The 14,275-nt window shown below is 45.8% G+C and overlaps 1 protein-coding gene across 2 annotated transcripts in view; it reads left to right on the plus strand.

The window, feature by feature from the left end:
* MARK1 (microtubule affinity regulating kinase 1) overlaps positions 1–14,275 on the plus strand; it is a 119,736-nt gene that overhangs the window by 102,564 nt on the left and 2,897 nt on the right. The window contains exons 14-17 of one of the 2 annotated variants that reach the window (XM_030302501.1): positions 1,859–1,959; positions 3,251–3,415; positions 4,802–5,053; positions 11,499–11,543. In XM_030302501.1, the coding sequence (XP_030158361.1) occupies positions 1,859–1,959; positions 3,251–3,415; positions 4,802–5,053; positions 11,499–11,543 (563 nt within the window). The remainder of the gene's footprint in view (positions 1–1,858; positions 1,960–3,250; positions 3,416–4,801; positions 5,054–11,498; positions 11,544–14,275) is intronic. The other variant, XM_030302502.1, reaches the window with a different exon arrangement.

Consider the following 14,275-nt stretch of genomic DNA (forward strand, 5'->3'; position numbering starts at 1 on the left):
AAGGTTAAGATAATGATTATAAAATAAAACGTTTTACATAAAAAATTATAGCGTGATTATATAGCATGCGGTCTAGTATAAAATAAGCCCAGGGGGTTGTCTACAGGGGTTGGTTTCTTAGGAAATGCAGAAAAATTTGTATATCCCCTTTAGGGAAGTTGTCAAGCTGAGAGTTAAGGGGTCTGCAAGGGTAGTTTCTCTCTAAGTCCCAAATCCTAAACAAAAAGAGCCTTACTTGTTCATCAGCCGTCAGAGCTTTGTTATGTGAACTGGGAAAGTCAGTTCTAAAAGTTAGTTTTACAGATGAACCTGTATCACATGGAGTCAGTGAACCTGTGTTTCTATAACTTGTGCATGATCCTCGGCTGTTTGCCTGGCGGCGGTGGGGGGGGAGGGGGCTGCTACCCCCAGTGTCACTGGCATCCAGGGGCAAAGAGAAGGGAGGTGGCGTGGGAAGATCCCGAATCCAGAAGGCACAGTTTTGAAGGAGAAATTGTTCACCCATCACACTTGGAGAAGCAAAATAGTGTTACTGAAAATGGCCAGAGACAATTGGCCAGGAATTTGTGCACAATTAGGTTGCTTCTGTGACAATACAGCCCAAATGATGAAATCATCAAAAGTAAAGGTTTTTTTTTAAGAACTGTAATGCAAGCTAGTTTCATAATGCATCTCTCCATGGTGAAACCTGACTTCTCTGCCTTCACTTAATGTGGACAGTGTCTTACCTAAAAACATATTCTTCATAATCTTAGTCTGTTTTGCTGCCGTACTTTTATAGCTTTTAGTTTTTGTTTTTTATGTAAATGGTGACAAAATTCCTTCCACCCAGGAGCCTGCACCTTTGAAGGGTTTGGAATCTGCACTTTAACAGTTTTGTTTATATGAGGCTTTTTTGTTCCTCCAAACTTAGTTGAAGCATGTATCTGTTAACTTTCTTGCCCTTATGATTAAACACATTTTAAGTTGGTTATGTATTTTAGAGAAGAGTGAAAGTTCGATTAGCCAGAAATAGGGTATTTTTTTCTGTTGGAATAAGGATTGAACAGAAGATTATGTATCCCTTTTGGAAGTCATTCCTGTACAGTTTAGTACTAGTAACTAGCTGGGATTTGGGCAGGCACGACAGCAGGGGTTATAGATCAGTGCTTGTGTGCATGACAAGGACATTCTGTCCCTTTTTGCTTATTCCCTCTCATTTCTCCAGAACTTCTCAGACTCGGCTTGCCTCCTGGCTAAGACCTGCAATGAGGGAATGTCCTGAGGCCCTGCACACGCACACTGTTGGTGGCCGCAGCAGGGCATGTCTCTGACCCTGGAGATTTAGTCCCCTTAACATTACCATTGACTGGGGTGGGGTGGGGGGTCCCCTGAGCAGGTGAAGAATGGCAGCCTGCAGGTTTCCAGGGGGCCGCCATTGTCACCGCCACAGGTTTCCGGTTTGTGGTGATGTTTCTCGTGGAGTCGTCTCTTGCCCCTGGTTCCATAGTGCTGCCTGTACCCCTGCCCCCACCCTTCTCCGGACCACCAGCTTAAAGGGAAGAATAAAAATCCAACTTCCTTGTTGCTTCCAAACACCTGCTCACTGCTGCTGTAGAGGACGAGCTAAAATCATACGAGCTTGTTAGGCTTTGCCTTTCACTCCTACAATCTGAGAGAGAGGGGGTGAGGGGGGTGTGGGGGGAGGGAGGGAAGAGTGGGTGAGATCGAGCTTATTAATGTAAGGTTCTGATAAATGAAAATGCTGCCATGGATTTTTTTTCTTCAAAGTCCTTTGCACCTTAAATTCATTTCTTTGACTTTCCACAGCTACAGCTACAATTTTAAGATGGCTTTTTTTTTTTTCCCCTTCTTAAAGAGCAATGTCTATCCTGGAGGTAGCATGGCAAGAAGGAACACGTATGTGTGTGAAAGGAGTGCAGATCGATACGTGGCGTTGCAGAACGGAAAAGACAGCAGGTACCTGTCACAGCGCCACATGGTGCTGTCTTTGTCATCCTCGTGCAGGACTGCTCTTGCCCAAAGAGGAGCCGAACAGGTCAAGAGGAAAAGGGAGCACTAGAGAGAATGGTTGCAAGCAAGCACTCTAACGAAGGCGTCTCCCCTCCTGTACCAGAATGGAAGGATGGGAACCTACTTTGGGGAAAGAGGAGATAAATGCTCTTACCCGAGCTTTGCTAGATAAAATCTGGTAGTAAGTGTTCCCCTGTAACAAAGCACATCATACTAATCATCCTAATGTGATCTTAATTTCAGTCTTGTTCTCTTATCTACGTGCCGCTTCCTTTTTATCTTTGACTTCATTTTTTTTTAACCTTTGTTTCTTACCCTTCCCCCTCCCATCAGGCCATTGTTGTATCCAAATAATGAAGGTCTGCTTTTTCTTCCTCTAAAGAAATGTGGCCATCTTAACTGATGATTGAGAACCGTAGAATTCTCAACATGTTTTATTTTCAAGAATGATAAATCATATTATTTTTATTATTTAAGAAATTTAGCTTCTTTTCATCGTGAGTTGTGAGGACTATTCGCCAATATAGTACCAAAGTGCAGGGAGCCTGTTCAAATAAAATTCCGTTCTTAGCCCCATTCCTCGTCATTTCAGTGGACTGGACAGGGCATGCTTACCACTGGTTTCCTCTCCATTAACGGACGTGTAAAGTGTTATTATAAGGCGTGCAAAGTAAATGTATTATCCTCAGATAGAAGATCCTTCAGGCTAGAAAAGGAGTTGAGGATTGATTTCTGACGTATTACTTTTCCTATACCAAGTCCTAATCTGTAGCTCCTTTGACCTACGACAGTTAACCTATTGATTAATAATATGAGCTGAAAACATTTTGATGATGTTTCTGGAGACTGTATTTTTGCTGTAATTGCGAATTCCTATTGGATGAGGGACAATAAACCACAACAGCCTGTTACATCAAACTCTTGAGTGTTGGGAAGTGGAAAAGGTCTCCGATCATAAAAGGAACTTCATGCCTTCTCAGATTCGCATTTGTAGAGCAAGCGTGTGTGAGATCTTTTCAGTGGAAGGTGGTGGTAAATTCATTCTGTACCTTTTTGGCAAGAATACAGTTTTGTTATTCACGAATGATGCCACTAATGTAAATTCTTTTAAGTGTCTCAGTCATGAAAGGTACAGTCGACTTAGATTTTTAAAGGTCTGTTTCTTAAATTTTAGTAAACTGCAGTTTCTCTTGTTTTTTACATTTCCATGGTCTTCTCCACTGTTTTCTGTCGAAAGCCTTACGGAGATGTCCGCAAGTAGCATATCTTCTGCAGGCTCGGCTGTGGCTTCTGCTGTCCCCTCGGCTCGACCACGCCACCAGAAGTCTATGTCCACTTCCGGCCACCCTGTTAAAGTTACACTGCCAACCATCAAAGACGGCTCTGAAGCTTACCGGCCCGGGTAACGCGCTGGGTGCACCTCATTTCAAAACATAGCACCAGGGGCGCCTGGGTGGCTCAGTCGGTTAAGCATCCGACTCTGGATTTTGGTCATCATAATCTCATGGTTCGTGAGTTCGAGCCCTACGTCGGGCTCTGCACTGACAGCGTGGAGCCTGCTTGGGATTCTCTCTCCCTCTGTGTGTGTGTGTGTGTGTGTGTGTGTGTGTGTGTGTGTGTGTATGTCTCAAAAATAAATAAGTAAATATTAAAACAAAAATACATGAGGGGCGCCTGGGTGGCGCAGTCGGTTAAGCGTCTGACTTCAGCCAGGTCACGATCTCGCAGTCCGTGAGTTCGAGCCCCGTGTCAGGCTCTGAGCTGATGGCTCGGAGCCTGGAGCCTGTTTCCGATTCTGCATCTCCCTCTCTCTCTGCCCCTCCCCCGTTCATGCTCTGTCTCTCTCTGTCCCAAAAATAAATAAACGATGAAAAAAAAAATTCAAATTTAAAACAAAAATACATGATAGGCACCATCGCATTAAGAACTTTCTGAGAAGATTCGGTATCTGTAGCAAAGGGAAAAGTTGAATCGTAACATAAACATACCACATTCCTACCTGTTTTCAAAAATGTTGCTTATGACTTAAATCAGAGGAATTTTCTGTAAGGATCTTGTTTTAAATCGATCCCTGAAGTATTGCTGCCTGATTTGTCATTCAGGTAAATTGAATTTTTTATGATCTAACAACAAAAATACTTGAGACTGAGAATGGAGACTTCTGGCTAACCCTGGCTGCTGCCCGGTACCTTTTTGAAGTAAAACCAGACTTTTTGTTTCTCTGTCAGGGAAACAGATGATCTCAAAGAGCCCTTTTAGGTACAAAATGATATGCCTGTTTTTCTAGTATTTGTCTATGCTAGGATTTCTCCAATTCAGGAACATCTTTAGTTCGGTTCGTTATTCGTATTGGTGATGTCCTGTAGCATCGTGCTGTCCCTGAGGCCTAGCTTGTAAATAGGAAATGACTCCATTCAGATGCTTTCTGATAAATGGTAAAATCCTTGTTCCACGTTGCTGAACGGTTGAAATTAAGAGAATAGTAAAAAAAATATACATGCAGCAGCCCCAGTCTGCCATTCCTGATACTGAAGGGTATTTGTATCCTTGTTTCAATAGCTTCTCAATCCTTAATATCTGTATTTTTATAAAAGGCGTTTAGTTGCAAACTGAAATGTTATCCCTCTCCGTGCAGTGATACCCTAAATGCAGCTAACGCGTGGATGTCTAACATGAGCAGAGAAAATGGGGCCTAACGGAAGTAGCCATGGCAAGGTTCGGGTAGTTTCTAGCATGAGAGCTCTCTCTGCCATTATTGTGAATAATAGATCTTCATTTGTCCCCTCAGGGCGACCCAGCGAGCGCCTGCTGCTTCCCCATCTGCTCACAGTATTAGTGCCAGCACCCCAGACCGAACCCGCTTCCCCCGGGGGAGCTCCAGCCGCAGTACTTTCCACGGCGAACAGCTCCGGGAGCGACGCAGCGCGGCACACAACGGGCCACCCGCTTCCCCTTCCCACGAGACGGGCGCCTTCGCGCACGCCAGGAGGGGAACGTCAACGGGTATAATAAGCAAAATAACATCCAAATTCGTGCGCAGGTCAGTACCGAGGTGCTGTGGTGTTTGGCTTCCTCTAGGAATTAGAAAGGAGACTTGTTTTTGTTTTGTTTTGTTTTCTTTAATCTTTGCGGTGATTTTCCAGAGTGGTTTCATGGTATTTCACCAGAGCCCCTCTTTTACAGAAGTTTGAAGAAGAAAATCAAAGCAGATGTAAAGTATTTTTCCCCTAAGAGACAGAGAAAAAAATGGGCAAGATAAGAATTTTTAAATTGTATAAAACAGATTGGAAAGAGCAAAAATTTGACATTAAAAAAAAAATGTGTGTATTTTAACAAAAAGATTATCCCCAACTCAAAACCCTGGATTTAAAAAGAGGAAATCAGAGTTTCCATTTATCCTTCAAATAATATGTCTTGGGAATACTTCTAAATCACTCAGTAATAATATCTAGTTCACTTTTTTTCCTTCCCTGTGAAAAGCCTGTGTCCTGGAGTCACATAGATGACTCAAATAATTTTACATCCCAAAGCCTAACATGAGAAAACAGCAGACACACAACGAACAAAGCATAGCAAACTTCTGATCAGATAGCGGAATCGTGCTCTCTCCTAAAGCGCAAGCATGATCGCACAGCACATATTGATTGTGGAGGTTGCTGAACACAGCGCGGTGGCTGTCCATTTGATCTATTATTAGGTCCTCCTAAAAGCCTGCTAGAATCCTGAATGTACAAAGCCCTGTGCTAGGAGCAAGACGCAAAGGTGAACAAGACCGCGTCTGTGCGCAGTCCTGAAAGGGGCAGGCCTGTAAGCAGCTAGCTGTGATGGCAAGCAATACAGCAGCGGCCTGGGGTGGCCCGGGGACTGCACAGGCAGTGACGAGGGGGAAGGGTAAAGCTCTGTACCATATAGACATTTGAGCAGGGAGAGTTGTTACGCTTGCTTTAAAACGGGAGGAGTTATTATGCTTGCTTTAAAAGATATTAATTAAATACTTAATTGTCCAGGTTATTAGTGTTTTAGGATTTCAAAGAGTGCGAGTAGAAAAGAGAAGAACAGCTTTAGTCTCCTGTCTTTTCATGGACCAGTGTGCCCAAGATCACAGCTGAATTTAAAACTTAATTTTTTTTTTATGTTATTCATTTTTGAGAGAGAGAGAGACACAGAGCATAAGCAGGGGAGGGGCAGAGAGAGAGGGAGACACAGAATCCGAAGCAGGCTCCAGGCTCCGAGCTGTCACTACAAAGCCTGATGCAGGGCTTGAACTCACGAACCGTGAGATCATGACCTGAGTCGAAGTCGGACGATCATCTGACTGAGCCACCCAGGCGTCCCTGAATTTAAAACTTTAAATACTCAAACACAACATCAATTTCTAACCGTATCAACAATGATGTACCATTTGGGCACTGACCATGCAGCCTGACACCTTGAGAGAGACAGACCCACAAGCTCAGACTCTGCATGACAGACTATAATGCTGGCTGTCCACCTGCAGGGTCCTAGTTAGATCAGCAGTGGTTTCTGCCGTTGGAATGTGGCTCACTATTTAAAGCCCTTTTTAATTTTTTTTTTCCAACTTTTTATTTATTTTTGGGACAGAGAGAGACAGAGCATGAACGGGGGAGGGGCAGAGAGAGAGGGAGACGCAGAATCTGAAATGGGCTCCAGGCTCTGAGCCATCAGCCCAGAGCCTGACGCGGGGCTCGAACTCACGGACCGCGAGATCGTGACCTGGCTGAAGTCGGACGCTTAACCGACTGAGCCACCCAGGCGCCCCTAAAGCCCTTTTTAAAAGCCAGTACTTTCTCCTGATTAAGCCAGGATTCATTGCAAAGTGAAGGAAAATGGTTTTGAGTTGCAAAGCCTGATCACTAATTGTACATGAAGCCTTGTGTAAAATATTTCCCTTTACTTTGCAATGAAAATTTTGATTCTAGAGAGAACATAGTAAAAGGGCCCTTGACAGGAGGTCAGGACAGAAGTGGCAAGAAAGTGGCCTGGAGACGGTCTGTTGGGTGGTTGGATGAAGGGTTGCCACAGAGCCATCGGTTTAAGAGATGTGAGGCCCTGCCCCTGCTGGGCACCGTACCGGGTGCTGTTGGTACGGCCGTGAGCGAGACCGACGTGGCCCTCACTCCAGGAGCAGCTCGCACAGTTCTGCCGCCTTGCACGCACTTGAAACGTTTCCCCGCTCGCTTTTAGGTTTCCTCCTCCCTCTCAAACAGCTATTCCTTCTCGGGCTGTTTGCTGGTTCTTTTCAGGTCCCCTTGCCTTTCCCCCTGACCTCTGTCAGATTGCCCCAGCGTTCAGGCTTCGGACACGTTCTCTTCTCTGGCTGGCCTCACTGTTGCGGTGATCGCATTCAGGCCCGTGACCCTGCATTCCGTCCCACGTTAACAACTCCCACACTTCTGCCTTTAGCCCAGCTCTCTCCTCTGAACTACAGACTCACATATCCAGTGTCTACCCAGCCTCTGCACGCCGACGTTGTGATGGTCTCCCAGACTGAGCATGTCCAAAATGCAGCTCTCTCTCCTCTTCCCAGAAGCATCCTCCCTCATTCTTCACCACATTGGGTACCTACAGCACCGTCCCTCTGGTTCTCGGACCACAAGCCTTGACTTATTTCTGAGAGCACACGCCGGGCCTGCTGGCCTGTGGCCGTGGCTCTCTGCCGTCCCAGCATCTCCTGGACGTAGCTTCTCGGTCACCGAACCCACCGCTCGTCTTCCCCCCTGCGAACAGGTCTCTTCGCTCCCGCCCTTGGCCCCCTCTTCTGTGTTCAGCATCGTCTGTCCCCTTGCTTTTACCCTGCTCAGAATACAATTTGAAGCCCGCAGTGGCCTCCGAGGCCCTATGTGGTCTGGCCGTGCATTTCTGCTCTGACCCCTCTTCTGCCCCTTCCCCTCGCTGGTCCCACACCGGCCACACGGGGCACCTGAATGTCCTCGCGCACGCCAGGCCCGGACGGGATCTCGTACCCGCTGTTCCTTCTGCCCCGAGTCCTCGTCCCCCACGCCGCGGCCGGCTTCTTCCGCACCACCTTTGGGTCTTTGCTGCAGTGTCCCTTCCTCGGTGAGACCTTCCTCAGTCCCCTCTTTACAATCACAGCCTCCTCCTCCCGACACGCCCTCTCCCAGCTCTGTCTTCCTCCACAGCGCTCCACACTACCTGCCCGAACACCCCGCTCGGCGTGGCGTTCACCGTCTCTCTCTTCCAGCTCTGAGATGAGCCCCTTGAGAACCTGGATGTGCTTGTTTGCTTTGTTTTCCGCTAAATCTTCTGCTGAGTATTGAGTGCCTACTGACACAGAAGATGACATTCGATAAACATTTCCTTATTTGGTCAAATAGTGTGGAAGACAGATTTTTAAAGTGAGCAAATAAGGTTGTCATGAATCCTGGTAAGTGCCGGGCAGGAAGTGGGTCCCAAAATACAGAATAAGGCTGGGGGCTAAGGGCATTCAGAGGTAGCCTCCGAGGGGAGCCAGCATGAACATTTCTAAAGTTCCACAATGTTCTTCTCAGCTTCTGAACACGTCACATAGCAGAGGGACCTGGGAGGCTGCCAGGGCGGGGGAGAGGGCAGGAAGGAGGTTGTTTGTCTGCTGACCTTTGTCAGCAGTTTGGTAGCAGATTTTAACGTCTTTTGATTTTTGACATGTTTTAATTGATCCTGGGTCTGGTTAGAGAAGAGGAAAAATTCGCACTTCTCCCACGAGGTGACCCGTCACCACGTGGACAGCTTTGGCTTTGCGGACGTGTTTGCGTTCGCTGCCATGCGTACGGGATTCCCTCACGTCCCACTGTGTAGCTTGAGAGCGGGCCGTGCAGACACCGCCCACGATCTGATGCAGAAGACCGCAAAGCATCGGTCTCGGGACCAGGAGTGAACCTGCCGGCTTCTGCAGCCGCGGGCAGGCTGCAAGGGCAGTGGGTCTTCTGTACATGCATTATGTTGCACTTTGGGGAGGGTTGGAGCCTCGGAGGTAAACTGGAGAGTTTCTTGATGTTCCGGAGCTGTTCCAGCCTTATTATTTGTCACTCTCACCTCAGCTCCCACATTGTCAGTCCTTCCCTCTCGCGTCTTCCTAAGTCCATCCTGGGTTCAAGCCCCGCCCTTCTCTCTGTTCCCTTTGCCCTCCTCACTCCGCTGTGCCTAAGGCCGGAAGAAATGGAACCCGCACGCGGGCAGCCCACGTGGCCAGCAGCACAACTGGGAACGCTCAGGGGCAGGGCTGATCCGGGCCCAACCTGGCCCCACGACACCTCACGTACTTCGGGACCAACTACGTCGTGTGCCACCAACTGCTTAAAAAGATGGAAAGACAGGATGTTGCAGGGGAAATAGGAAAGGGATCTGGGTCGCTAAACTTTAAGAAGGGAAGGATAGAGACTAGTTCAGAGTTTATCATTCATGTACTTGAAAACCGTGATGACAAAGAAGAAGCCAGTTAGTAAGTTCTTCCTGGCCGGTGAGGAGGCTGTAGGCTGAAACGACCACGTGAGAGAGTGGCTTTCTGGTCCTAGGAAAGAACTTGCCAGTTAGGAAGGTGATTTTCCGCTAGAGTCCTCAGTCAAGGGAGGATGTAGACGCACTATTTCAAAAGCCTTTTAAATAGCATTTAGAACCATTTGTTTTGCACAGGTTCTATAGAGCTGCTGTGTAAACTGGAGATTAGATCAAACCTTAAGAGTTTTTAACCATAGCTCTCTCTTAATAGGGAATAACCAAATTCATTCAGTTGAGTATGTCTTGCTATGTGTAAGATATTTGGCTTCTTTTTTTAAGTCTTAAATGTTGGAGAGCCCTGCCACGCTGCACATGGTGTTAGAGCCAGCTGGCTTTCTGTACCCCCAGCCGCCTCCCTCCGTGGCGACTGGACGATTTGAAACCTTCACCAGGTAGCAGACATGCTTGAAGTCAGGGTTTCTATTGGCATCCAGGAGGCAGGAGCGGGGTGCGGGAACGACGTGACCCGTCGGTGACAGTTTCAACAATTGCAGCAGGGGAAGTAGTGTGAGAGGAGGGTGTCATCCCTAATGCTTACAGTTCAGCAGCAGTGGAATAGGTGTTTGCTAACAATGACTTACAAGGCAAAATACAAAGAGAACAGAAGCCCCATGAGACGTGTATTCCTTTGTATGAAAGCGGTGGCATCACTGTCTTTCCCAGCTGCTGGGCTGCCCTCCAGTCTATACCAGCACACCAACATGTGACTGAAAATGTACATGTCAGTGTTTTATTTATGTGCGTGTGCTGTAATAAAGATAAATTTTACATAGATGTCATTGAAGCATTACACTTCCTGTTGAAAATGCCAGTTATTAAACTTGGAAATTTAAGAAACCACAATCCGAATGCAAAAATACGTCTTCTTTGTCCTTTTTGATTCAGAGAGTGAGATGGTTTTTACACAGTATGTTTGTCAAGAGAGGCGATGCGTAAGGCATTCGTATTTTTAACCTCCAGTTCGAGTTTTAGAGCTTAGTGTATGGATATGATTTGGTAATTTACGGAATGAGGAAAGTGGCCCTGATTTTATTCCTATTGCATTCACTTTACATAAATAGTATAAATGTTTCCAGAATGGCTAAAACATTAAGAAAACATGAACTTAAGGGTTTGAGTTGGTTATTTTTTTTCCCAGCCATGTGGTGGTATTTCACTATCCCAAGTCAGCTCCACACATTTAAACTGGTGTGTAGCTCGATGCTCCTGTGTCAATTCTTAATTGCATTTGACAATGACAGAGTAGTTAAAATTTTGGTAGACTTAAAAACCATTCATGATGTTCAACAAAAGGACAATTAGTGGAGTTTTCCTGGTTTTATTTCACAGGTGGATGTCCAGGTAAGATCAATGTTTCTGTTTAAGACTGATTTCATGTTTTAGACTCACCTGCTTGGATAGGCTGTTGGTTTGCTGTAACATTTCATCATGTGCATGAATCATGAGTGTCACATCTGAAGTTAAGTTAATTGCTTATGCAAAAATCAGTACTTGTTTTTAGAAACACTTCTGTATGTTGAGCTTTAACTACAAGGCTAATTTATGTATTTTCTAAATTGAGCGACTACTAGAATTACGTTTAATAACCAATACGAGGTTGGATCTTGCTGTTGAAAATTATTAAATGGTTTTAACTGTAGATTGAACGGAACGCAACCAAACGATAAATTCTGACTTTAAAATTGTGACTGGGAATTGGAGGATCCTGCTTAAAGAAAACGAAAACAAAAGCAGTCCTAAACTGTCAAGCTGGCATCTCCTCTCTGAGAATACCCAGTAGACGCTCAATAAGATGACCGTTAAGCTGGTGCCGTGAAAGCGTGCAAAGCGGTGTCCGACTGCCTAGTAACCGAGAAGTGTTGCGCTGGAAGTTTGCTTAACGAGTTAACTTTAAAATCATGTTAGATGCAGGTTTTCTTGATCTATTTTTCACTCTTATCATTAAATCTCCACCTTCACTTTGTTTTGAGGGATCCAAGTGAAGGCGAAGCCAGTGGCAGAACAGACACCTCAAGGTGAGGAGCCACTATTATACTTCGCTGCTAGGCCCCCGTGTGTGAAGCCGCGCCCTCGAAATACCCACGGCACCTCATAAAGCTGAATAGAGCCAATAGCCAGATAGTATGTGTGTTTTCAATTGTTCTATCGGGACGGGTCTTCCTGATGTCGCCTGGCGTTTAATGAGGTTTAAGTTAATTCGAGTGTGTGTTCTCTAAACATTACTTTGACTGGTATGCCTTATAGAGAAGTAGCCTTCCTGTCCTACAAAATACACCCTAGCAGGAGAGAATTCTTAGAGGGATACGGATCGATCTTTTTTCTCACCAAAAGGATGTAACTAAAATCAGTCAGATAATACAGAACACTGGGGTAACCAGATGTGTAGGAAGGTTTAGCGTGAGAAGGACATGTTAGGTTGAGCATTCAGTGGTAGGCCACATTTTAGGACTGTCACCCAGCCTCCCTGGTGGCTTTTGACGTCCAGTGCTGGCTGTGTGATCCTGCTGACACCGGGTTTCAAACGTGAGCCCCATCCGAATTCCGGGGGGTGGGGGGAATTGGGCGGGAGGTACCGATGCTGCTGGTTTGGGGAGCACCTTAGTGACGTGTTTGTACCTGTGTCCATGTTTTCAAACGGGAAGTTGAAGAAAAGAAGGCATGAAGTCATTCTGAGTGTATCCCAGCATTAAAGGATCCCATACGCATCGCAAAACCTCGACAGGCAGTTCCTCAGTATGACAGATGCCCCAGCTTCATTCAGGAGCTATTTTTGGCCCAGCTGAGCACAAGCCCCAACTTAACTTCTACTTCTTAAAATTAATAGAAATATAAAACACAACGAGCTTTGGAAAAACTTTATCAGGCATTCCTACGCAATCTTTTTTTGCCACCTGTGCTCTATCTGCTTAGTCACAATAGTGGGAATGTTTATTGAGTTAGGTGCCCGAGTCACCCGGGTAGGCAGCCAGAGGGAGGCAGGCAGATATCCTGGACTTTTCTTCCGCCTGTGAAAGAGACATGAAGGACATTTGTTTTCAGCTCGTCCCTCCCTCAGTCATCACTTTTGAGCCTCTTGTGTCTCTTCCTGCCTTTCCACTAAATTCCCCTGCCCGGAGACACCTGATAGTGTAGGGAGAGTCACAGGTGGCCGCTGATGGTCTGCATGCATTTCGTCCTCGCGATGTGACTACATGTCCCTTTGGTTGTTGGGTTTGGGCGGTGGGGTTGTTTTTTGCTTTTCAACAAACTTCTTGAATCCCTACTATCTACAGGGTCCTAGCTGGCCATTTAATTCTCATAGCGGCCATTTTACATGGAAGGAACAGCATGAGGTCCTGTCACTGCAGAGCTGTGGCCAGGCGTGACTGTGAACAGCGCAGGCTCTGGGCCAGACCCCGTGGGCCTGAGCTGTGTCTTCCCCCTTACCTAGCCATGTGACTTTAGGAGGTCACCCTAACTCTCCTGCCCCCACTTCCTCATCCCAGCTGCCTTCTAGGGTTGTTAGGCTAAATGAGTAAATAATGCGTGTTAGGCGCTTGGCACAGTTCCTGGCACCTAGTAAGTGCCCAATAAATGTTAGCAATTCTAATTAGAATTAGCATTTTCTGGATCTTTCTACAGTTAATGTCACTAGTGGCGATGCCTGTGAGATACACGTAGAGAAACATCTTGTGTATACCTGTCGTCCCAAGGTCACCAGGTTTCCCTGGTGGAATGGAAGGAAAACTTGGTTGCTGGTCTGTGCATTTCAGCTCATTAGCTCTGTGACCTTAGAAAAGTAATGTACGTTTCCTAGCCATCAGTTCTGTTTTTAAAATGAGTGTTCAATCACGTGTTCTCTTGGGTCCCTTCCAGCCCTAGCATGCTGATTCCATAACCGGACTCGTGCATACGGTCCTCACGAGATCCGCACGCCCAGGGAAGCTTATGATGCAGTGGCTTAGACTCAGTGAGCACAAAGAACATGGTAGAGAAGACGCTGAAATAAATACTGTCCGTATTTACCTAACAGCCTTTAGAAATTCATTTTCTCTACTTACTCCTCTCCTTATTTTCTCAAGCTTGTATAGTTTGCAGAGCGGTGGGCTCAGGTACCAGGAATGAGGAGGAAAGCACATATGCAAATGTACACATAAGAATTCACATATACAGATGTGCACATGAATATATATTAGAGGATAATGTTGATATAAAGTATGTATACATACAAAATATGTATGTAGTAGGTTATAAGTCCCTCTCAAAGTATATCCTTTCTTCTTGAAATCACATATAAGTGAGACAGGTTAGCAAGTAAGAATCGCAACATCTATCTTTAGAAAATGGCTCCACAAATTTAACTATAGGTCTTCTGAATCATAAATAATCTAGTCTAGCTTTCTACGATTATTTGAAATTGGTTCTCTGGTTCTGTATTATTTATGGGAGGCCTACAGTAAGGACAATTCACTAAGGTTGATTGATTTAACAAATATGTGTCAATCAGCTACCATGGGCCTGGCACAGTCCCAGAGGCCCGAGCAGTATCGGTGAACAAAACAGGCAGGACTCCTTGCTGTCCTGGAATTTCAATCTAGTGGTAGAGTCAGACAGTAAGTCATGAAGGTAATAAATGAATTAAATAGTATATTAGAATGTGGTAAGTGCTACAGAGGTGGAAACAGAACAAAGTTGGGGGTTGGCCATGCCATGGTAGGAGCTGAGGTGGTCAAGGTAGACTGCATGGAGAAAGTGAGCAGAGATTTGA

This window comes from Lynx canadensis, chromosome F1 (genome assembly GCF_007474595.2).
Source record: "Lynx canadensis isolate LIC74 chromosome F1, mLynCan4.pri.v2, whole genome shotgun sequence".
NCBI classification, from domain to species: domain Eukaryota; kingdom Metazoa; phylum Chordata; class Mammalia; order Carnivora; family Felidae; genus Lynx; species Lynx canadensis.